This window comes from Bubalus bubalis, chromosome 2, assembly GCF_019923935.1.
Source record: "Bubalus bubalis isolate 160015118507 breed Murrah chromosome 2, NDDB_SH_1, whole genome shotgun sequence".
Taxonomy (NCBI): Eukaryota; Metazoa; Chordata; class Mammalia; order Artiodactyla; family Bovidae; genus Bubalus; species Bubalus bubalis.
In genome coordinates this window covers 170,086,365-170,110,785 of record NC_059158.1, presented here as the reverse complement: position 1 = coordinate 170,110,785, position 24,421 = coordinate 170,086,365, and the positions used below count along the sequence as shown (strand labels likewise).

At 38.6% G+C, this 24,421-nt stretch overlaps 1 protein-coding gene across 22 annotated transcripts in view; it reads left to right on the top strand.

Annotated features, from left to right (window-relative positions):
* The window catches only part of TRIP12 (thyroid hormone receptor interactor 12), a 151,407-nt gene that overhangs the window by 115,329 nt on the left and 11,657 nt on the right, over positions 1–24,421 (top strand). For 16 of the 22 annotated variants that reach the window (XM_006047088.4, XM_025278400.3, XM_025278397.3 and 13 more), the window contains 14 exons: positions 2,235–2,442; positions 4,639–4,739; positions 4,958–5,132; positions 6,503–6,644; positions 7,695–7,886; positions 9,555–9,706; positions 11,176–11,348; positions 11,817–11,890; positions 11,973–12,172; positions 12,797–12,924; positions 14,153–14,304; positions 14,988–15,130; positions 16,487–16,643; positions 20,773–20,871. In XM_006047088.4, coding sequence (XP_006047150.1) covers positions 2,235–2,442; positions 4,639–4,739; positions 4,958–5,132; positions 6,503–6,644; positions 7,695–7,886; positions 9,555–9,706; positions 11,176–11,348; positions 11,817–11,890; positions 11,973–12,172; positions 12,797–12,924; positions 14,153–14,304; positions 14,988–15,130; positions 16,487–16,643; positions 20,773–20,871 — 2,096 coding nt within the window. The remainder of the gene's footprint in view (positions 1–2,234; positions 2,443–4,638; positions 4,740–4,957; positions 5,133–6,502; positions 6,645–7,694; positions 7,887–9,554; positions 9,707–11,175; positions 11,349–11,816; positions 11,891–11,972; positions 12,173–12,796; positions 12,925–14,152; positions 14,305–14,987; positions 15,131–16,486; positions 16,644–20,772; positions 20,872–24,421) is intronic. The other 6 variants (XM_025278391.3, XM_025278399.3, XM_025278394.3 and 3 more) reach the window with 1 other exon arrangement.

Here is a 24,421-nt window from a genome sequence, read left to right as displayed (position 1 = left end):
ATTGTATGAGATTCACTTGTTAATTGATGAACACTTACTAAGTTTCAGTGATTTGAGTGTTTATGGCCTAGAAGCAATTGCTGACTTTTCTTTTTATGCTGGTAGCATACAGTTGCCCTAAAGATTCTTTGAAAAAGTCAGAGGTCACTTTATCTCCCAAGGAATCCTGTTAATAGATCAGTACAGCTGTATAAGGGATTATTTTTTACTTCATTGTGTAGATAATGAAATATTTTAAGACTTGGAATAATCTTCAGAATGCAATTTGTCTGGTCCTCTAATTTGAGGAATTTCAGTTTCGAAATCAGCCTTGGGGACATGGTATTTTAGCATTCTCTTCTTGAAAACCTGAAAGATGAAACTGTGTCACTCATTCAGGGTGTTTATCCTTTGTTAAACCTGCAAAGATAATAAAAGAAGTTCTTTCTCAACAGAAATCTCTTTATGGGTCTTGTGGTCTATCAGGTTACTTAGGTCTTGTGAGGATGCAGAAAATAATGGTGTTCTCCTGGCATGTAATACTTTGTCTTCAATCCCAGTTCTTTATGCTCATAATCACTTTTTCTTATGTGGGATTCATTTCTCTTTACATCTTGAGAATGTAATAGACACACTAGTGTAATAATATTGAGTCAAATGGGAAGAAGTTCTCACTGTTTATTGTTAGCTCTGTTCAAGTAATAATGGGTTTTCAAAAAATCCAACACTACATGTTTGTATGAAATAGAAGGCAAACTCTCTTCGTATCCCAGAGGCAATAACTATGGTTAACAAACTAGATTTATGTACCTTTTCTGTGCTTACATAAACACTTGGTGTATATTCTTATTTTTAGCCTTAGGTTATCTTGCATTTTTATTTTGTTTTAAGGTATTCTATGTTTATTGTCATTTGCTTTTAGTTGCTTTATGATTTGAGAATCGGTATATGAATATATATATGAGAATATGAGAATCGGTCTTTTTTTTCAGTGATTTTTTAAAAAACTTTTGATCCTATCAATCAACTATGCCATCAGATTGAATTTCCCACCCCCAAGTATTTGTATAACATACACATGGTGAGGTATATGGAGATACCTAGATTGGTTCTCCCCCTTTGCATGTGGTTTGTCTCGCTGTTCTCTGAGGTTCCACTTAAAGATCACTTATTCCTAAATACCTATCCTGCCTCCTGAATTGTTAGATCTCCCTACAGTATGCTCCAGCAGCACTGTATTTTATTTCTCATAAGCAGTTCATTCTGTATTTTTAAGTTCTTGTTAAATATATCTTTCTCATTAGTTAGTAAGTGCCCTGAATACATTTTTCTTAGCCATGGCCATATTCTTAGTGCCTCGCTCACAGACTGGGTATATGACGGTTGCCAGTAATACTTGTGGAATGAATGCCTGGAGTTTGAATTCACTCAAAAATCTTTTTTTTTTTTTTTTTAATATAAATAATCTGATGGAAAGTTGTGGACTCTTCCCCAGAAAAATGTGAATGTTGTGAACATGTGAGCACACACCTTTGTATTCTGTCTCCCCCCCACCCTCCACCACCACCCCATGTTGTTCCTCCCACAATCGAACCCCAAATATAAATCTCTGCCTTAATGGGTTATTGTTCCGTCTCCTTGTACACTTGCAGGGATGTGAAAATTTCCATCCTTCAATAGCTGGTGTTCTCTTTATTGGCAGTAGTGGTATTGTGATCTTGTCTTCTTGTAGCATTTGAAGTTGATAATTGTAGGTCCTTTTCTTATCTTTTGGCTATGCAACCACAGGTGCACTGAATTTTTGTAATTGTTTTTGATTCTTACAGTGGATACTTTAAATTTCTGGTAGGACTTTACATGTGACCCCATTTAACATTTTGAGCGTATTGGAAGGCTTCAGAAGAGACATGTGTTCAGTCGCTAAGTCGAATTTGACTCTGCGACCCCATGGACTGGAACATACCAGGTTCCAGTGAGTTTCCTTCACCGTCTCCCAGAGTTTGCTCAGATTCATGTTCATTGAGTTGGTGATGCTGTCTAACCATCTCACCCTCAATATAAGTATGTTTATTTAAATTTGAATTTACTTCCTTCTGTTTTTTGGAGTCAGGTTGAAGACTCTGGCACCTCAATTATTTTCCTGTTTTTGCATACTTTTTATTCATTCCTTGTGAACCACCATTAGCGTTTAGGGATCTTGTAATGGTGGGGAGGTAGTCCTGATTAACACACACTCTAACCTCTGTTCTATAAAGGTGTAATGCATCAAGTAAAACACTTAGCAGAATCTGAGTCATTGTTGACGAGTCCACCAAAGGCATGTACAAATGGGTCCGGATCCTTGGGGTCCACACCATCGGTCAACAGTGGAACAGCCACGGCTGCCACCAATGCCTCGGCTGACCTGGGGTCCCCCAGCTTGCAGCACAGCAGAGACGATTCTCTAGACCTGAGCCCTCAAGGGTAAGTCAGAGTCCTGCAGTGACTCTTGTGCTCTTTGCTTGGAACTCTGCCCTGGTCTCTGGGTCGCACCCATGGAAGTGAAAGGTGTAGGGCACTACAGAGTGTACATTTTCCATTTTTTCATGTATGTTTTGTTAGGTATATAATGAGAATGGGAAAAAAATTGAACACTTACTGAAAACCTGCTGTATTGAGCCATGTTTAGAAACCACAGTAGAGACATAGTGTTTACATTGACCTACAAGGGCACTAAGGCTCAGAGAAGCTAAGTGACTGGCATAATGTCTTGAACTTACTATAACGATGAAGGATTTGAGCCTCATTTCTGATACCATAATCTTAATGACTATTTACTATATTATGTTGCAGCATATATTACCAACTTTGAGACATCTAGATATTGATACAGTGAAAAATATTAAAAATTGGAATTTTTAGAATATAAGAAAAGAACCTGATTTCCCATCTGTCTTTTACTGGCATATCGGAACTTTTGCTCTTAATAAAGGCTAATGAGAATTCTAAGAAAATTCTCTGCTTGCACCTCTTTTGTAATTCCTTTGTTGTACTATGCTGCTGAGAACGTTACCAGCCCTCATGTCGGTTACCATTTTGTGCTGAAACAAATCACACTCTTAAAAATGTTTTTGTTCCTTTGATGGAAGCTAAAAAGTCGATCTTGGTAAAGTGTATATTTAATAAGTGGGGTCCAAAAATTTAATCTTACCAACTGCGAAGCTCAGAATCCTAGCTGCTCTTGGTGCCCCCTGGTGGCAGTTGTCCACCCTGATGTATATATGAGTTTTGAGAGTTCTGTGACTCCTGGTCCAGTGTTATCTTAGGAAGATGCTGGGTTTAAGTGGTACCATGTAATGGGCACAGTCCAGGGTTTTGGGACCTAGCGGTATTACCAAGGACCCTCCACCTTCCCTGTTCTCTAGTTGAATTGTCTTGCCATTTTCTCTCACAGCCTTGCCCACCTCTCTCTTTCCTCACTAGCCCAGTTCCCTCCCCCAGCTGCTGTGGCAACCTAAGGTCATTGCGGGGTTTTACTCTACAGCATAGGCATGGTGCCTGAGCTCTAGCACAAGTGCTTGGTAAAATATGATGCAGCTCACAGACATGCAGTGCTCCTGAGCTACTTTAAATTAAGGAACTAGACTTGATTATAGGTTCTGATAGTCAGTGCTTCTAAGGAAAGAGAAATACTTTCAGAGAGAAACTTTCAGAGCTCTAAGTGATTCATTTCTCTTCTAATATGGTTTTAAATGAGAAGTTCATAAAAATATGTAAATGGAATTAAGTTTATTCTTTGAAAGTTCACTTGTCCTGATTGTCAAGTATATTGGTCATGCTATTAAGTGTTTTCAATAGACATGTCAGATGTTGGAAGACTTTAAATTTTTTTTTCAAAATTTTTCTTACTTGGATTATAATTTAACTGAACCATAACTTTTTTTTATCTTTTCCATCTAATGTAGTTTTGTTATTCTACGAATGATAGTATAAACTATTTCTAAAGTTATTAAATATAGTAAAAAAATAGTGCACAAGGCCATATGTGTTGTCTTTCATATATTCTAATTCAAATAGGTTGTTTACACTATCACTCTGCTACATTTGTTTACAGATAACTGAATTCTTTATAAAAGTATTTATAAATTCATTCATTTTGGATATTATTATTATTGCACACCATGAAATTACTTTGGGTAATATTGGAAAGTATTTTGATAATGTTAACCTTAGCGTGCTGTAATTATTATTTTACTTACTGTCATTTAGATTAGAGAAGAAAAAAGGTACTCAGATTTAACATATTCTTTTTCTGATTTATGATTGCATGGTTCTTTCTTTGCATTGTATATTTGTTTTATATACTTTATTTATGTACTGCATTTAACAATGGAGTTTAACAAGGATTAATGAGATATTCTGTCTATTTGGTTTTCTTTTAGTAATTCAGTAGTCAAGGTATTTGTATAGCTAGGTATCTTCTGAAGTAATCAATTTCTGTGTCTGTGCACTTGTAGAACATTGGTGCAGAGTTGGCATTAAATAATCACTAAATGGAAAATACTGTTATGACAGTATTTTATAACACATTGTTTCTGCCATTTTGGCCTGCTTTTAAGTGAGTGATGATATTAGATCATGATAATTGCCAAACTTACCCCATGTTTTCCCGTGTGATAGTCGATTAAGTGATGTTCTAAAGAGAAAACGACTGCCAAAACGAGGATCAAGAAGGCCAAAGTATTCACCTCCGAGAGATGATGACAAAGTAGACAATCAAGGTAATTTGTGATGAAACCATGGGGAGGTGAATGGAAAGGAACTAGCGGCTAAAGACACATACTTTATTTTTCCTGCCAGCTTTGAATCATGCCTGAGTTTGCTGAATTCCCAGTGTTCTTAGTTCTTGTAGCTAATTAATCTGTTGAGTGGAAGTCTTAAAATTCTGTTGGTTTTCATCATTTACACTAAAATGATTTAATTATTGTTCTCTCCATAGCTAAAAGCCCCACCACTACTCAGTCACCTAAGTCTTCTTTCTTGGCAAGCTTGAATCCAAAAACGTGGGGAAGGTTAAGCGCACAGTCTAACAGCAACAACATTGAACCAGCACGAACTGCGGGAGTTAGTGGTCTTGCCAGGGCCGCCTCAAAGGACACCATCTCCAATAATAGGTGAGGTGGGGGGATTCTGTGTTACTTCTGTTCCTAGATTAGGAAAAGCTTCATGGTATTCTAGTCAGTGTACGTATTACACAGAGATCGAAACATGGATGCAGGCCTTTAATTTTTGCTCAGAGGTCGCATAGGTCCAGGATGGAACAGATTCTCAGTTCTTGAGCCCCATGTCTGACTTTTTCTCATATTTTAAAATTTGAACATGTCTAGTTGGGAGTTTTATATGTTCAAAACCAAGCAAATAGATTTCCCTTTGAATTTGTTCCTTAGTTTTGTTCTGGAAAAGGGAAAACTGATGTATTTTCTGAACACACACATGCTCTTTTATAATAGCCCTCTTCTGCATTAGAGCAGAGCCTTTTTTTGGAAATGTAAAACTGTCGGTTAAACCATTTCACAACAATTTATGGCTTTAAAAAAATCATTCCTTTAAAATCCTCAAGGATTGTTTTGTTTTGTTTGACTCTGGGTGTAAATACCAACAGGGATTAGTTCCTCTGCAAATAAGAAATTTTTAAAAAGCAAATTCCATTGGGAAAACAAGCTCTTTTTGTTTGGTTTATTGCCTTGATTGGTGGGTGGTTCTGAATTTCAGGTAGTAGAAATAAGCAAATATATTTCTGAAGTTAATTTGAACAGTGAGGTCTCAGTTGTCATAGCTTATTATGTGCCTAATAGGTACATGTTTCTGGTCTATAGAACATAAGGGACAGTGCAGATATGTCTACACCTTAGAAAACAGTCTTGGAAAATTGCTTTCAGGTTAACACTTAGGAAACTGTTAGGTTGTAGAGTCCATAGACGTTAGAACTGGGTTTTTTGTTTTTGTTTTTTTTTTTTTTTTTTTTTTTTTTTTTGGTCTTCATGTAGTGACATGAAATGTATTTTAAGTATTAACTGTGCATTTCTCTAGGTATATCTTAGCCCATTTTCAAACTGAAACTTAAGTGGTTTAATGTGGAATCTGGATTTACTAGTCTATAAACATAGGCCAACCCACTCCAGTACTCTTGCCTGGAAAATCCCGTGGACGGAGGAGCCTGGTAGGCTGCAGTCCATGGGGTCGCTAGAGTCAGACAGGACTGAGTGACTTCACTTTCACTTTTCACTTTCATGCATTGGAGAAGGAAATGGCAACCCACTCCAGTGTTCTTGCCTGGAGAATCCCAGGGATGGGGAAGCCTGGTGGGCTGCCGTCTGTGGGGTCACACAGAGTCAGACACGACTGAAGCAACTTAGCAGCAGCAGCAGCAAACATAGGCCAAAAAAGGATTTTAAATGTAGCAGCTATCTGCCTTTGCCCACAAGTTATAATTGAAAACTTTTCTATGTACACTGAGTTTTTAATATCTTTTTCCCTCTTGCAGAGAAAAAATTAAAGGTTGGATTAAAGAGCAGGCACATAAATTTGTAGAGCGTTACTTCAGTTCTGAGAACATGGATGGAAGCAACCCCGCATTGAATGTCCTTCAGAGACTTTGTGCTGCGACTGAACAACTCAACCTCCAGGTACCGCAGCCAGTGCACCTAGCTGCTTCTCTGGGCTCTTCCATCCGGCTCCTCCTTGCCTTGGTGACTCTAGATTTCCGTGGATTTATTTGTCTTAGAGCAACTTTTCTAACCAGACCTGTACCTTTGGCGCTGACATTTCTTTAACTTGTCTCTTGACTCCGTGCTTCCTCATTTTATCATTAAGTGTGCTAGACATCCGATCTTTGACTTTCCTTTCCCTCGCCTCCCATGTCTCTTAACAAATGGAGAGATTTCAAAAGTGTCCCTCAGGCACATCTCTCCTCTTAGTTGTCTTCAGCTACAGGTACTAGCCTATGTTTATAGACTAGTAAATCCAGATTCCACATTAAACCACTTAAGTTTCAGTTTGAAAATGGGCTTAGATATACCTAGAGAAATGCACAGTTAATACTTAAAATACATTTCATGTCACTACATGAAGGAAAAAAAAAAAGGCAGTTCTAACGTCTATGGACTCTACAGCCTAACAGTTTCCTAAGTGAAGGAGAAGCCCCTCCTTCACCACTCTTTACCTATGCCCTAAGAGTTCTCAGAGAGGGTAGAGATGTCATAAACCTTTTGTGTTTCATCTGATTCTTTTTCCATTTTTGATGTACTTTGAGCTGTGTGAATAGCATATGTATTCTAAGAAATTGTCTATTTCATTCAGACTTCAAATGCACTATAAAGCCACACCTTAAACTCTTGTTCTATCTTTTCATTTTGGTATTATAGCTCTGTTCCTCCGATTTGCTTTCTCATCTTCTTTTTTTTTTCTTTAATACAACTACATTGGTTAAATGTGAAGTTTTTTTTTTTTTTTTTAATGTCAGAATGGACACTGGTTTTCTGTCATGAAATAATAACATTTTGTGAATGTGTGTGTTTGTAAGGTATTGTTTTTCAAGGATCTACCAAGTATGTACCACCTGCCCCTGATTTCTTTTTTAAAGGTGTTCAAGTATCGGGTTGCTTTGGTGGAAATATGAATTGTGTATTTATTAAGGACTCTTTTAAATCAGTGAATACTGTTTTCATCTCTTTCAGGTGGATGGTGGAGCTGAGTGCCTTGTAGAAATCCGTAGCATAGTCTCAGAGTCTGATGTTTCATCGTTTGAAATCCAACACAGTGGATTTGTGAAGCAGCTGTTGCTCTATTTGACATCTAAAAGTGAAAAGGATGCTGTGAGCAGAGAGATCAGATTAAAGAGATTCCTTCATGTATTTTTTTCTTCTCCAGTAAGTTACCTAATAATCATACCTGTGTGTCTTATTTTGAGAGTCACTTTTTACTCATGCAGATATTTTTATCCCAGGATTAATTTCTAATAGTTTTTGGTCAAGATACTGAGGTAAAGTTTTTAACTTGGATATTATACATATTAGGATTCCTTGGTCTTTTATGCATTAGGTAAACAGTGACACAAGAAAATGGTGAAGCAAGTGCCTATGCTGTGATTGATGTATCTTGATTCTGTGTTTTTGTGTAAGACAGACCATTAATTGTTTGGGCCTTCCTGATAGCTTGAGCTTCCCTGGTGGCTCAGACGGTAAAGAATCCACCTGCAATGTGGGAGACCTGAGTTCAATCCCTGGGTTGGGAAGATCCGCTGGAGAAGGAAAGGGCAATCCACTCGTTCTGGCCTGGAGAATTCCATGGACTGTATAGTCCATGGGGTTTCAAAGAGTCAGACACGACTGAGCAACTTTCACTTTCACTTCCTGATATTTCAGATGGTAGAGTCTGCCTGCAATGTAGAAGGACCCAGGTTCGATCCCTGGGTCAGGAAGATCCCCTGGAGAAGGATATGCCAACCCACTCCAGTATTCTTGTCCTGAAAAATCCCATGGATAGAGGAGCCTAGTGGGCTACAGTCCATGGGGTCACGAAGCATAGGACACGTCTGAGCAACTAACACAACTAACAGTTGTGAATGTATTTGATTCTGAATATCTGTTTTTAAGCATATTGCAGTTTTCAATATATTTTTTAATAGAAATATGGTAGACATCATGTATCTATAGGCATAAGATAGAGTATATGTAAACATTTCTGTTTTGTATATAAGACACAGAACTAACAATTTCATTGAGGAATGGTTGATCACCATTTATAATGTGGATCATAAGACCAGAAGCTACAGAGCAGCTTTACTTTCTTCATTCTCAGTGAGTGAAAGCAAAAGAGTAACCTGGACACTGGTGACTTAACACCATTCTACTTGTTCATAATGGCTTAACAGAAGGCGATTCTCTGGATCGACTGTGTAATAGGGCTAAGGACAGCTCGCTTGTGTGTTAGTGAAACTCACCGTCTCTGGTCATTGTTTGCAGGCATTGCTTGCATTATTTAATTTGTTCTACTACCTAAAGCAGAATTGATAATTATTCGTGACTCATTAGCTGTATAGTTAATACTGGATATAGTTTTATACCATGCTAAAATTATGTACAGTCTGTAATCACTTACCGGAAATTCCTTGGGGCTGGATGGGTTTCATGAGTTTTGCCATACAGTACATATAGCACTTATTATCTGATAATCCCCAGTGGATTCTGAATAGTACTCCATACACATTAAGTATTTTTGCAACAAAACATATGAATATTCCTACTAAATGTAAATAAAGACTTCAAACAGCCATGTATCTGTCTGGGTCAGATTTTGCCACCAAATGAGTAGTGTTTTCAAGCCTTTTGGACTTAGGAATTGTGAATACGGGATTGTGTGCCTATACAAAAAGTGTGTTTATTGAAATAATTTATTTGGAAGCATTGTTCCGGCTAAATCCATCATAAAAAAATACAATAGAGTAAGTCTTTTGTAAAACTGCCTATTAAATGTTCTTATTGAGTGTTCCATTTCATGAAGCCTTGCTTAACCTGTTGGTTTATTTATAACTTTAGCTTCCTGGAGAAGAGCCCATTGAACGAGTAGAACCAGTGGGTAATGCACCTTTGTTGGCATTAGTTCACAAAATGAACAACTGCCTCAGCCAGATGGAACAATTTCCAGTCAAAGTGCATGACTTTCCCAGTGGAAATGGGACAGGAGGCAGGTAAGGATCCTTGCCTAGGTGTGCCCTTGCCACTGGATTTTATATTTTTGTTGAGGTAAAGTGGCAAGAGGTCTGGTGACATCTTGATCTGCTCAAAGAACACTCATTATAAGGACTGAGGAGATTAAATATTCTAATGCGTGAATCAAATAACTTTTATTCCTAAAATCATATCCTGTATCTTAAATATGATGTTTTGAAAATATGAAACCAACTTGTGTTGGCAAGTCACAATAGGCTTAGTTTTCCTTAAATTTAGGCTTAGTTTTCCTTAAATTAATGTACTTTAATGTATAAAGCTTTTCTCCAAGAAGTTTGTAGTGACAGATGACAATGATTACATTCTGTGTAATAATGTGATTTCATATGTGACCCAAGTGGTTATAACTTTGTGTTTTAATGGGTTTTAACAAATAAATGTTTATTTTTTCCCATAATGTAGTAGCTTTACTGGACTCAACAATAGAAAGAATACATTAAATTCCTTGATGTGTTTTTACAGAATGTTACAAGCTTCCTGGAATATTATGGCTAGCAGCATGGAAAACTTTTAAAAAATTAGTTTGGTTTTAAAAAACATAGTCTGGTGTGTCTTAAAGATATTTAAAGTTTTGACTGAATTAAAACGGTATGCAATATTGAATAATGAAGTGATCAGTGTTGTCTAGGTTTTTTCCTGCTTTGAAACTTAATGTATAGAGTGGTATTTAATTTTGATTATTAAACTGTCCTGGAAGATTTTTATGAACTAAAGGGGTACTTTCTAATACGTACATGAGAAAACCATAACATTTTTCATTTTTATCTGATCTTGTGTAAAGTATGTATGTTTGCATATGTATGTATGAATATAATGGAATATTCTTTCTGATACCCCTATTTGCATGCCTTATCAAACCTCATAGCTGCATTTCAAACTCCTCTGTATCTTACTCTTGCCAGACCTTTTCAGAAATGAGTAATTAAATATCATTACCAGGTGTAGACTGATGTAGCTGTCAAACTGCTTCACTCAAAAGACTGTAGCAAAGTAAAATGTAAAGGTTAGTTTTTAAAGTAATTTTGTAGCTGAAATCTTTGAAAGCAAAAAATGAGGGTTTATTGTTTGTTTTTAAATAAATAGGACTTAGTAGGTAATGGCAAAATATTGCAGAAATGAGCATGCTCAAATGGTTCAGGAATTTTTATCCTGGGGAAATAATTCATTCTCAGTGGTGAGGTATTTCTGCTCACATAGGTTCATGGTGGGACAGAGGTGAAATGTTGATTGAATGTACTCATATGCATGTGTGCACATCCTGTTTTATGATAAGTCTTTTCCAGTAACTTGGAATTGCTGGCTGTACTATTTACATAGTTACTTTGTGCCCCAGGAAGATGCAGAGTTTGTATTATTATGCTTTTATTTTAATTAATGTATGCTGATTTTGAAAATAATAGAATAACTTTTTTTCACAAATTATCTTGAGCTTCTCTCTCAACAGAGGATCACAGGCTTTAAAATTTTTCAACACACATCAGTTAAAATGCCAGTTACAAAGACATCCAGACTGTGCAAATGTGAAGCAGTGGAAGGGTGGACCTGTCAAGATTGACCCCCTGGCTTTGGTGCAGGCTATTGAGAGATATCTTGTAGTTAGAGGTACTTTCTATATATGTATATTGTGTGTTTATGTGTACATTTGGGATGAAATGAACATTAAAGGATATATAAATTATCTCCCTGTTCATTGTGTTTGTCAAAACCTAGCATCAGGAACTTGTGTGCTCATTACTTACTTTATATGTAGTATATAGAAATGTTAAATTTTTTTAGGGGTTGACTGCTTGCTTGGATGACTGGGTGGGTGATGGGTTAATTTATGCTGGTGTAATAGAAATGACATTTTGTAATGTAATGTAATAGATGTGACATTTTGTACCTGGCAGTTTTCTTAGATCTTTCTGCTTTGTAGATCAAAGGGTAATATATATGTTTTTCCAGGAATGATTAGATCAAAATGTAATATACATATTTTTCTAGGAGTATGTTAGTTTAACAAGCATATATATAGGTTTTTCTTTGCCACCCAAAATTGCCAGGAATTTAACAGACTTCTTGGGTTCTTAGGGTATGGAAGAGTAAGAGAAGATGACGAAGACAGTGACGACGATGGCTCTGATGAGGAAATAGACGAATCTCTGGTAGGGTGCTATTCCCACCATGTTTTAATGTGTAAAGTTCGAGGCCGATAGCTTAAAAGGATTTTGTTTTTGCTCTGTTTAGGCTGCTCAGTTCTTAAATTCCGGAAATGTGAGACACAGGCTACAGTTTTACATCGGAGAGCATTTGCTACCGTATAACATGACTGTGTATCAGGCAGTACGGCAGTTCAGTATACAGGCTGAAGATGAACGGGAGTCCACGGATGACGAGAGCAATCCTCTAGGAAGAGCTGGTATTTGGACGAAAACTCATACGATATGGCAAGTCTGAAAATGACTTTAGTTTTTCATCAGCAGTTTTCGTGTGTTTTGGAATTCCTATTACTGGCTGGCTTGCATAAGGAGAGAATGTACTCTAAATTCTGTAGTTTGTTATTGAAAGCCACTTTCAGCATTCCATCTTGTGTGTGTGTGTGTGTGTGTGTGTGTGTGTGTGTGTTAGCTTCCTCATTAAATCTACATGAAAATGTGTTTGGGCAATAAATAATCATAACTTGTCTCTACTTTTCTAGTAGCTTCAAGTCTTTAAATAAGTCATAAAAGAACATAAGATGATGTTCCTGTAGGTAGTAGGAAGTTTGGCACCTTTTATCCCTTCGAGGCATTTGGGTGCAGTTTCCTACGTTGCTGATGAATGTCTGCATACTTATTGAAAGAGAGTGATTCTTCCCAGAACCAGCCCTTGGAGTTGGCCTCTCCTAGGATGGTAGTCTCGGGGGGTCTTTGCAGTCCCACTGACATTTCTCCAAATCCAAAACTAGGGAGAGAGGCTAGATCTCAGAGAGTTGTTCTGGTAACTGTGATATCTGTGGCTTGCACTTTGGCCTTAAAGAATAACTTGCAGTTTTAAAATCTACTTTTGGTTTTCATACTCTATTACTTTAGGTACAAACCTGTGCGAGAGGATGAAGAAAGTAATAAAGATTGTGTTGGTGGTAAAAGAGGAAGAGCCCAGACAGCTCCAACAAAAACTTCCCCTAGAAATGCAAAAAAGCATGATGAGCTGTGGAATGGTGAGCGATGCCGAGGGGGCAGTGGATTGCCACTGCTGTGGGGCAGTAGACTTCCTGCCCTCAAGGTTTTAACAGTGTTTTATATCTAGTAGTAAAAGCTTTATGTATAATTTATAAAGATATAAATTACTACAAACACTTGGTTGCTTTAAATTGAACAGTGTGAAACCTTATCTTCAGAGAATATTGGGAAAAACTTTTTCATGAAATCAAAGGCAAATTTCATTAGTAGAACATATTCACTAAAGAAGAGATTGGTCATTGGCAGGGTGTCCCTTAGCTTTTACTGTTACTCGTTATAATAGCATGATCTAACAGTTATAGAAGCAATAGAAAGTTTTGCCAGGATATAAAATGACTACCGAAAGTAGTTGACACCTCCCAGTTGACTTACCTTCCTTCGTAGTATTTCCTTCCAGTCTGATTTTGCTCATTTCCAACCTTTTTTTAATATGATGGTAACCATGCCTTACTGATAGGCTGCTTTCCTGGGGGACCACTCCCTATCAGGGGTTTCCAGTCACTGGTGATGTTGAAATTTCCCTGGTCTACAGAAATAAGTGATCATAGCAATTTAGTTTTTCATAGAACTAAGTTTTTTTCAACATAAGAAGGTCTTTATTGTAAGATATTTGTCTCTGTGTTTTCAATATTAAAAAATTGCCCTTTTATGCAGTGATCATGTTGCACTTTTTAATTTCTTTGCTTGGTAAAAGTAAATGATAACAGCTCAGTCTTTTTTTTTTTAATTGCTATTTGTGAGATCTAACAGCAAAGAAATCTGAGCTCCTACTTGAAACTGTCACATTCTGTCATGTCCTTAAAACTTGCTAGTGTTTGTCTGTTTTATATGGTCATTTTAAACTGGATATTAAAAGATCCAGGAAATATCTATTACTGTGAACGTAAATATTTTTGTCTTTACTCCTCTATGGCCATTTTCTTGTTAACTGTTTTTCTAGTGTAAAGAGGAAATACAAAGGAGTCAGTTTTTCTCTATAGTGTATTTGTATGGGAGGAAAAGTGAAATTTTCCTAAGCCTGGATGATTTATCTATAAGATAAGGAGAAAGAAATGTTTAAGCTATCAGTACTTACTAATAAGATACTGAGCGTTAAACCTTAATCACTTGTGGTCACTGTTTTAGGCACAATGAGATGATGCTGGCTCCATTAGCTACAACATTCTAACTTTGATCAGCACTTAACTTTGAACTTTTGCCCTCTAGATGGAGTGTGCCCGTCCGTATCAAATCCTTTAGAAGTTTACCTCATACCCACAGCACCCGAAAATATAACTTTTGAAGACCCGTCATTAGATGTAATTCTTCTTTTAAGAGTTTTACACGCCGTCAGTAGATACTGGTATTACTTGTATGATGTGAGTAATGCTGCCTACTTTTGAAGTTTTCCTGTTGCATTGTCATAACATGTTATCTCATAGTTTCTGTCTAGTGGTTGATCAATTTCCTGTTGTACTAGAAAGAAAAACAGTGATTCAGCCAAATAGCGGGAATCCCAGCCCAGTGACTTGCAGTGTACTTGTCAGGGGAGCTTCTCCCTTCCTCTCCCTCCCTGCCCCCACCCCATGTTCTTGGATTAGTTCTCTTGGCAGACTCATAAATTATTCTCTAGCTATAATTTGTCAAATCAAGCAGCAAAGTAAAAATTGAACATTAATTTATTGTAATTAAATCTTTAGGTACGTTTAGCTTAAAGTCCATTTATTCAAGATGTATATGAGGTCAGGCAAAAGTTGAATGCTGTCTTCAATACATAAAAATAATGGAGGGAAGAATGAAGGGGAGTTGGCCTTGCTTGAAACATCAGCTAGTGTGTCCATGGCTGAGCTAGTGCCAGCGGCCTGTGGGGGTTGGGATGTTTCAGCTATGCATTGTAAAAATTGTTGTTTGGGTTGGGACATACCAACGAGAAGCTGTATGTTAGAAGCCAGCAGGGGATATCTAAGCACTCTGTACTTATTTGGGGGTAAAGGAGACGATCAGAAACATAATCCTCATGTTTTACTACATAATAGACTTTTTTTTTTTTTTTTTTTTACAGAATGCAATGTGCAAGGAGATTATCCCAACTAGTGAATTTATTAACAGTAAGTTGACAGCAAAAGCAAATAGGCAGCTTCAAGATCCTTTGGTAATCATGACAGGAAACATCCCTACATGGCTCACTGAACTAGGAAAAACCTGGTAAGACAATCACTTCTGTCCTGGTGGCCTTGAGAGTGTTACCATTTGTGTTGGTAACACAACATAATTTGTTACAAAAGCATAGTCTTTAGTTGAGCATATTTAATGGTGTCACTTTAGTGGCCAGACAGGGTGAACTGGGGCCAGTCCTGGGTCTACTTGATAGTGTCTTTATATGTGAAATAGGAAAGAAAAGAAGGATATTTGACCAAAGAGATTTGACTGTCGTCCATCATAAAATTGGAAACCAAAGGTGGAGTTGGTTGATTTGCCAAGCCTCTTTGGGTCCAGACCTACATTCTCAGAGACAATAGGACTACACTGCTCAATGCAGTAACCACAGCCACATGTGGCTGTATTTACATTTAGATGAATTAAAATGAAAGAAAATTGAGTTTTCTAGTCACATTCTCCACATCCTTGCCTGAATTTCCATATTGGACAGGATGGATACTGAATGTTCAAGTGAAGTCACTCAGTCGTATCCAACTCTCTGCGATCTCATGGACTGTAGTCTACCAGGCTTCTCTGTCCATGGGATTTTTCCAGGCAAGAATACTGAAGTGGGTTGCCATTTCCTTCTCCAGGGGATCTTCCTGACCCAGGGATCAAACCCAGGTCTCCTGAATTGCAGGCAGTCACTTTACCCTCTGAACCACCAGGGAAGCCCTAAGAAATGCTCTTGGCAGCTCTGTGTCAAGATCTTCCAAAATCGTGTATCAGGAGGTAGCAAGGCCTATGTTACTGCAGCGTTCATTTTTTAAAAAACCACCAGCTGCCTTTTGGCAGTTTTTGAGTGACTTGACAAATGCCAAAACTAAGAGGAAAATCATAAGTTTAGTAAAACCATTACTTGTGTGTGTATGGTGGAATGGGGTGGGCTGGCAGCCTGGTGAAGTGGTGATTATATTTTAAAATTTAGCCTTCCCTAATCATGAAATGTCAACCCACTCCAGTATGCTTGCCTGGAAAATCCCATGGATGGAGGAGCCTGGTAGGCTACAGTCCATGGGGTCGCAAAGAGTCAGACACGACTGAGCAACTGAGCAAATCATGTTATACGTATTTACTAAGAGATTGTTGGGTGGATTTAAGATGATCTTAGATGGACTTGATCTTCGTGGTTGAATTTCAGATTTCATAGTGAATGGCTGCTTAATGTATTAGTACTAAATCACTTAGAAAGTTCATGCAAGAATTATGAAAATTATTCAAAATTAGTTTGAGTAGACCGTTTTTATTGATTACATTGTAATTATTAATGTGTATCATATCAAAAGTTGTTTCTAAGATAGGATTTTTAAGTGGGTTCTGATTCTAATTCAGTTAATAAATTTACATCGCATCTTTTTACAGCCCATTTTTCTTCCCTTTTGATACCCGGCAAATGCTTTTCTATGTAACTGCATTTGATCGGGACCGAGCAATGCAAAGATTACTTGATACCAACCCAGAGATCAACCAGTCTGATTCTCAAGATAGCAGAGTTGCACCTAGATTGGACAGAAAAAAAGTAAGTTTCTCCCATAAGTATTTAAAGTTAAGTCATACTGAGCTTTTAAAATAGTGGGAAAACTACATGTGTGATGCATCTAATTCTCCCTGTTGGTTTACAGACGAGTTCAGTCACTCAGTCATGTTCAACTATTTGCGACACTATGGACTACAGCACGCTAGGCCTCCCTGTCATGTCACCAGTTCCCAGAGCTTACTCAAACTCATGTCCATTGAGTCAGTGATGTCATCCAACCATCTCATCCTCTGTTGTCCCCTTCCCCTCCTGCCTTCAATCTTTCCCAGCATCAGGATCTTTTCCAGTGAGTCAGTTCTTCGCATAAGGTGGCTAGAGTATTGGAGTTTCAGCTTTATCATCAGTCCTTCCAGTGAATATTTACGACTGATCTCCTTTAGGATGGACTGGTTGGATCTCCTTGCAGTCCACGGGACTCTCAAGAGTCTTCTTTAACACCACAGTTCTAAAGCATCAATTCTTCAGTGCTCAGCTTTCTGTATAGTCCAGCTCTCACATCCATACATGACTACTGAAAAAACCATAGCTTTGACTAGTCAGACCTTTGTTGGCAAAGTAATGTCTCTCTCTGCTTTTTAATATGCTGTTTAGGTTAGTCATAACTTTTCTTGCAAGGAGCAAGTGTCTTTTAATTTCATGGCTGCAGTTACCACCTGCAGTGATTTTGGAGCCCCCAAAAATAGTTTGTCACTGTTTCCATATCTATTTGCCATGAAGTGATGGGACCGGATGCCATCATCTTAGTCCTGTGAATGTTGAGCTTTAAGCCAGCTTTTTCACTCTCCTCTTTCACTTTCATCAAGAGGCTCTTTCTGCCATAAGGGTGGTATCACTTTCTGCCATAAGGGTGGTATCATCTGCATATCTGAAGTTATTGATATTTCTCCCGGCAATCTTGATTCCAGCTTGTGCTTCATCCAGCCCAGCATGTCTCATGATGTACTCTGCCTACAGTTTAATAAGCAGGGTAACAATATACAGCTTTGATGTACTTTTTTCTTGATTTGGAACCAGTCTGTTGTTCCATGTCCAGTTCTAACTGTTGCTTCTTGACCAGCATACAGATTTCTCAGGAGGCAGGTCAGGTGGTTGGGTATTCCCATCGCTTGAAGCATTTTCTACAGTCTGTTGTGATCCACACAGTCAAAGGCTTTGGCGTAGTCAATAAAGCAGAAGTAGATGTTTTTCTGGAACTCTCTTGTTTTGTCAGTGATCCAACAGATGTTGTCAATTTGATCTCTGGTTCCTCTGCCTTTTCTAAATCCAGCTTGAACATCTGGAAGTTCATGGTTCACGTACTGCTGAAGCCTGTTGGAGAATTTTGAGCATTACTTTGCTAGCATGTGAGACGAGTGCAATTGTGCAGTAGTTTGAACATTCTTTGGCATTGCCTTTCTTTGGGATTGGAATGAAAACTGACCTTTTCCAGTCCCATGGCCACTGCTGAGTTTTCCAGATTTGCTGGCATATTGAGTGCAGCACTTTCACAGCATTGTCTTTTAGGATTTGAAATAGCTCAACTGGAGTTCCATCACCTCCACTAGCTTTGTTCGTAGTGATGCTTCCTAAGGCCGACTTGACTTTGCATTCCAGGATGTCTGGCTCTAGGTGACTGATCACACCATTGTGGTTATCTGGATCATGAAGATCTTTTTTGCATGGTTCTTCTGTGTATTCTTGCCACCTCTTCTTAATATCTTCTGCTTCTGTTAGGTCCATACCATTTCTGTCCTTTATTGTGCCCATCTTTGCATGAACTGTTCCCTTGGTATCTCTAATTTTCTTGAAGAGATTTCTAGTCTTTCCCATTCTATTGTTTTCCTCTATTTTTTTGCACTGATTGCTGAGGAAGGCTTTCTTATCTCTCCCTGCTATTCTTTGGAACTCTGCATTCAAATGGGTATGTCTTTCCTTTTCTCCTTTGCCTTTCACGTCTTTTCTTTTCTCAGCTATTTGTAAGGCCTCCTCAGACAGCCATTTTGCCTTTTTGGCATTTCGTTTGCTTGTGGATGGTCTTGATCACTGCCTCCTATACAACGCCAGGAACCTCTGACCATAGTTCTTTAGGCACTCCGTCTATCAGATCTAATCCCTTGAATCTATTTATCACTTCCGCTGTATAATTGTAAGGGATTTGATTTAGGTCATACCTGAATGGTCTAGTGGTTTTCCCTACCTTCTTCAATTTAAGTCTAAATTTGGTAATAAGGAATTCATGATCTTAGCCACAGTCAGTTCCCAGTCTTGTGTTTGCTGACTGTATAGAGCTTCTCTGTCTTTGGCTGCAAATAATGTAGTCAGTCTGATTTCGGTATTGACCATCTGGTGATGTACATGTATAGAGTCTTCTCCTATGTTGCTTGAAGAGGGTGTTTGTTATGACCAGTGTGTTCTCTTGGGAAAACACTGTTAGCCTTTTCCCTGCTTTGTTTTGTACTCCAAGGCCAGATTTGCCTGTTACTCCAGGTATCTCTTGACTTCCTACTTTTGCATTCTAGTCCCCTATAATGAAAAGGACATCTTTTTTGGGTGTTAGTTCTAGAAGGTCTTGTAGATCTTCATAGAACCGTTCAACTTCAGCTTCTTTGGCATTACTGGTTGAGGCATAGACTTGGATTACTGTGATACTGAATGGTTTGCCTTGGAAACGAACAGAGATAATTCTCTTGTTTTTGAGATTACATCCAAGTACTGCATTTCAGACTCTTTTGTTGACCATGATGGCTACTCCATTTCTTCTAAGGGATTCTTACCCACAGTCATAGATGTAATGGTCTTCTGAGTTAAATTTAGCCATTCCAGTCCATTTTAGTTTGCCAATTCCTAAAATGTCGATGTTCACTCTTGCCATCTCCTGTTTGACCACTTCCAGTTTGCCTTGATTCATGGATCTAACATGGAGCTTGATTCATGGACCTACCTTAGTCATAGTCTTTGGTTTTCTTCTTATCCATATGTGTTCTCCATATTTTCCTGTCAATCTCTTAGAATCTCTTGAGATTCTTCTTTACTCCAGTAAGAGTCCTCTCCCATCCTCAGTTTCTATAATGATTTTTATGATTGTTTTTCTCTTTTAGTCTCCAAACAGAAAAACATCATCTGTGTTCTTTAATTGAGACTTCCTTTTCTTTCTAAATTATGAACTCGGTCTCCCTTTTATAACTAATGCCTTTATGCTGTAGGCAGAATTAATCAAATCCACATCATTCCCTTGGTGAATCAGTTCAATCAGAAAAGATACATCACATCCCTGATGTGTTCATGTGTCTAAGCCAGTCAGCCCTTGTGTTGCTGACTTCATTTTTTTGTGCTTCTAATCCTGGCCTCACATTGATAGCTCTAAACCACACAGCCCTGGGCTGTTTCCATCCAAGACCTGTCCTGCACTTCCCACACTGCACTGCCTTTTCCTCAGGACTTCTGTGTTCATCTGTGTCTTTCTTGCTGAGGAGTCTTACTCAAGTCTGTCTTTGTAATAAAAACGTCTGTCTCCAGAAGTCTCATGAAAGCCATTAGTAATGGCCTTAAAGAGGGGGGATTGGGAGGAATGAGAAGTGAAACAGAAAAACATTTTTTTAAATCCTGTCTTTGTTCATATCATTTATCATTCTGAAACACAAAGCAGTGGTAGAATTTGGGAATCTGTCAGTACCTTTCTTGGCGCCATGAATCCTCAGTAGATGTTTGCAGTAGTGCTTGTAGGATCTCTGCAGGTCAGAGCCAGGCAGCGGTCTGCTGCTCAGCTATCACCTGCACGGTTACTTCTCCATCATCTGCAAATGTACCCAGCGAGACTTTGTGGAGCCACAGCTCTGAATTCCATTGATGTTTGAGAAGGTTACAGAGATCCTTCCTTTACCATCTTGAATTTTCTGAATATCCCATGGGCTCAAGATAGTAATTACACTCAGCTTTTCTTCACGATAGCAGGATGTTGTTTATGTTTGTAGCACTGCATCTGTATCTTAAACATTTTGAGGTGTGCTTTTTTTAAGAAATAATTTTTAACAATTGAATTGATTCCTTCCCCCGCCACGCCCCCCTGCCCTCCCGCTGAGAGAAATACCACATGTTTATTAAAATCTCCTCACATTTGTATTTGCTTTTGTAGCGTACTGTGAACAGAGAGGAGCTGCTGAAACAAGCGGAGTCTGTGATGCAGGATCTTGGCAGCTCAAGGGCCATGTTAGAAATCCAGTATGAAAATGAGGTGAGCTTAGGAGGCTGTTGACTTGTGCTTGTGACAAGATGGCACTGGAGTTTCTTGGTCCTGTGAAATTCTAAAAGATGATTGGGAAATTTATCTCAGAACCTGAGATTTAGTCTGTTTTCCCTTCAGTGATTTGTTGCAAGTTCTCCATTTTTTGAGGTTACATTGTATAATGAAAGACAGGGGTTTTTTCCCCTGGCATAAAAGCAAGTGTTTGTTTAGGTTGATAAAGTGAAAGATTTTAAATATAACTTTCAAAATCTTCCAACTACTGTTTACTGAGCTACAACTCATATAAATTCACTCTTTTATCATTAAGTTACACATTTCTGAAAATTGATAGATGTATTCAGTCTATAACCACTACCACGTCAAGATAAAGAATAAAATCCCATCACCACAAGAAGTTCTTTTCGACCATTTTACAGTCAGTCCCCAGCCTTTATTCACCTTGACTTTGTTTCCTGTGACCTTGATAAACTTACTGGTTCTGGAAATTTCTAAATTGATCGTTTGGGAGGGTTGTAGATACAGGGCTTGGGTAACTTTTCTATAAAGAGCAAGAAAATAAATATTTCAGACTTGTGGGCCCTTGGATCTTCATCAGAACACCTCAGCTCTGCCTTGGTAGCGTGAACATGGCCCTGCACAATACAGACATGAAACGAGCGTGGCCTTGTGTCAGTGAAACTTTATTTGTAGTCATTGAAATTTGAAGTCATGTAATTTTTACACATTATGAGATACTGTTCAAGAATTTTTATTATTGTAAACTCATTCTTAGTTTACAGACTGTACAAAGCAGGCAGTAGGCGTGAGCTGTAGTTAACTGATCCATGTTGGAGACAGTCATGTCATCAATGAAAAAAGACAGCTTTTCTTTCTAATCTTTGTCTTTTGTTTCTTTTGAGATGTTTTTAAACAGCCAGGCCAGTGCACCAGAGGCTCACTGATTTTGACAGAAATAATCAGATTTTGACAGAAATAATGATTTTCTGTCTACTTTGACCCAGAAGTATTGAGTTTCCTGAGGATGCTTTCCTTTCTCTTTCCCTAATTTTTTTTTCCTTAGGACAAAACTTAAGTCTTTAGATTTCTAAAACTCATGAACATAACATATAATGTTCCATTACACTGATTGCTAGCTGACTCAGTCACTCAGTCGTGTCCAACTCTCTGCAACCCCACAAACTAATCTGCCAGGCTGAAGAGATTCAGTACTTATATGTTTACAAACCCAGATTTCTTATTTATAAAACTGTAAGATCTTTGCCCTAGTCAGCTTGGTCTGCTTGGTTATTTAAACATGCTTTGTCAACTTTTTTTAACTCCGTATTTTCCTCTCACCAGGCATGAGAGTCCTTTCTCTCTCATCCTTAATGCCTCTCTTCAGGTTGCATCTTACATGAGTCCTAAACAAGTCAGAATAGCATCACACTGATTATTCCAGGGGACAGGATTGAATTACTGATAGAGAAATCATAATTTTATGATTTTCATTAATGAGTCTCACCTGATGATTCTGCAAACAAAGAGTCTGTGAGCTGGCTTCGTTGGGGAAGAGGAGTTGGGAGGGGTGCTGGCTTCATATGTGCCCAGGGCCTCAGGTTATAAGCCATATTCAACCGTTTAAGTCAGCTGGTGTGGCTGTTAGGAAGTCTTTCTCACTAGCTCTAGAAGAAACTTGATCTAAAATGTCAGAACAAAATGGGCTCCATTATCAAATAGAGATGACTGGTAAGCCAGGGAGGAACTAAGCCAGTCTCTGGGCTCAGCAAACCACCCAAGCCCAGGATTTGAAGCTACAGGTGACCCAGCCGCCCCAACAGTGAAAGGTTAGGAGCCTAGACTGGCAAGTCTGGTGCTGCCACTTACTGACTATATGAAGTTGGGCAAGTTATGTAAACTCCCCAGTGATAACTCAGCAAAGGGCACAATAAATGTACCTACCCCATTATGTTGTTAAAATGATTAAATGAGCTAAAATATAAAAAGCACATTATCTGTCACATGGTGTTAATGCTATGCTATGCTATGCTAAGTCACTTCAGTCGTGTCCCGACTCTGTGCGACCCCATAGACAGCAGCCCATCAGGCTCCCCCGTCCCTGGGACTCTCCAGGCAAGAACACTGGAGTGGGTTGCCATTTCCTCCTCCAATGCATGAAAGTGAAAAGTGAAAGTGAAGTTGCTCAGTCGTGTCCGACTCCTAGCGACCCCATGGACTACAGCCTACCAGGCTCCTCCGTCCATGGGATTTTCCAGGCAAGAGTACTGGAGTGGGGTGCCATTGCCTTCTCCCATGGTATTAATATGTGTTAGTATATAAGCTTTAATTTTGGAAAGAAAAAGACTTTCAAAATTTCAAATAAGAGAGTTGTCAAACTGTTTTTGTTTTTCAGTGTTTGTTTTTAGACCTTTATGTTTTTCCTGCCTGTTGGAGAGGAAGACATTTTCCTCTACCCTTCTAGATTCTTCTGCCTGGTCTACGAAATTGGCATGGGACAGATTATAGGAAAAAATGAAACAGACTTAACTCATCAAAATGGTCAAAGCTCTCATCTTAAATACCACCTTCAGCCCAAAGACAAAAGAGGATGTGGGGGTAGTGGTTTCAGACTTCAAAGGAGAGGAAGGCAATTCACATGGAGCAGATGTTTCGTAAACAAATATTTGCTGGGCCAGGCAGCGACAATGGGACCCAAGAGTGGACTCTGCTCTCAAGGCTCTGTCCCCCGCTGCCCCACCCCCCAAACTGTCCCTGGCCGTCTCTGGCCTGTATTCTTTGCAGATACCACTGGTGATAGCTCTATTCTGGGGACAGGCCCTTTGTCTAATTCTTCTAGGCAGTTAGCGAGTGAGTCAAAGTTTCTTCTCCGTCTTTTGGGCCTTGATTGTTTTCCGCTGTAAGTGATCCACATGCCAAAGAAACATTTTGAGATTGGCAAGTTTTGTACCTCCACATTCCTTTAAAAACTGAGTATGCAAAACCAGAATATCTGCTTTTTTTTTTTTTAAGAAGCGGCTGGGTAGGATGAAGATCCCTGAAAAGGTCAGGTTGGTCTGGAGGGTTGCTGGTCACCCAGTGCAGGGTGACTTGTCAGAGCAGCTGTGCCCTGGTCCTTCCTCTCTCACAGAGACTTGCTAGCATGAAGGTGGATGCAGTGATTCCCATGTCATTTAATATTTTAAGTTGAGTCATTTTTCCTGTTAGAAATAACAATATTGGGATGAAGAAAATAGGCTGCTTTGATCTGTGATTTCTGTTTAGCCTGGGGTAATTACCCTGAAAGGAGATAGGGATAATTGCTTTAAAGCACCCTCTGGTGGACGCCGGGTATTAATGCAGTTTTTTTCTTTGCTGCCTTTTCCCACCTTTCTCCAGAGCTGACAAAAGAGACAAAGTCCTTACTGTCACAGAGCTTTTAGTTTGGGAAGGCCAATACACACTCATTCACTCACGTGCACATATATATGTTAGGATGTGGGCTGAAGAAAACTAAAGCAAAATAAGAGCATGATGGGGGCGGGGGTAGGATGGTGTAAGTTGA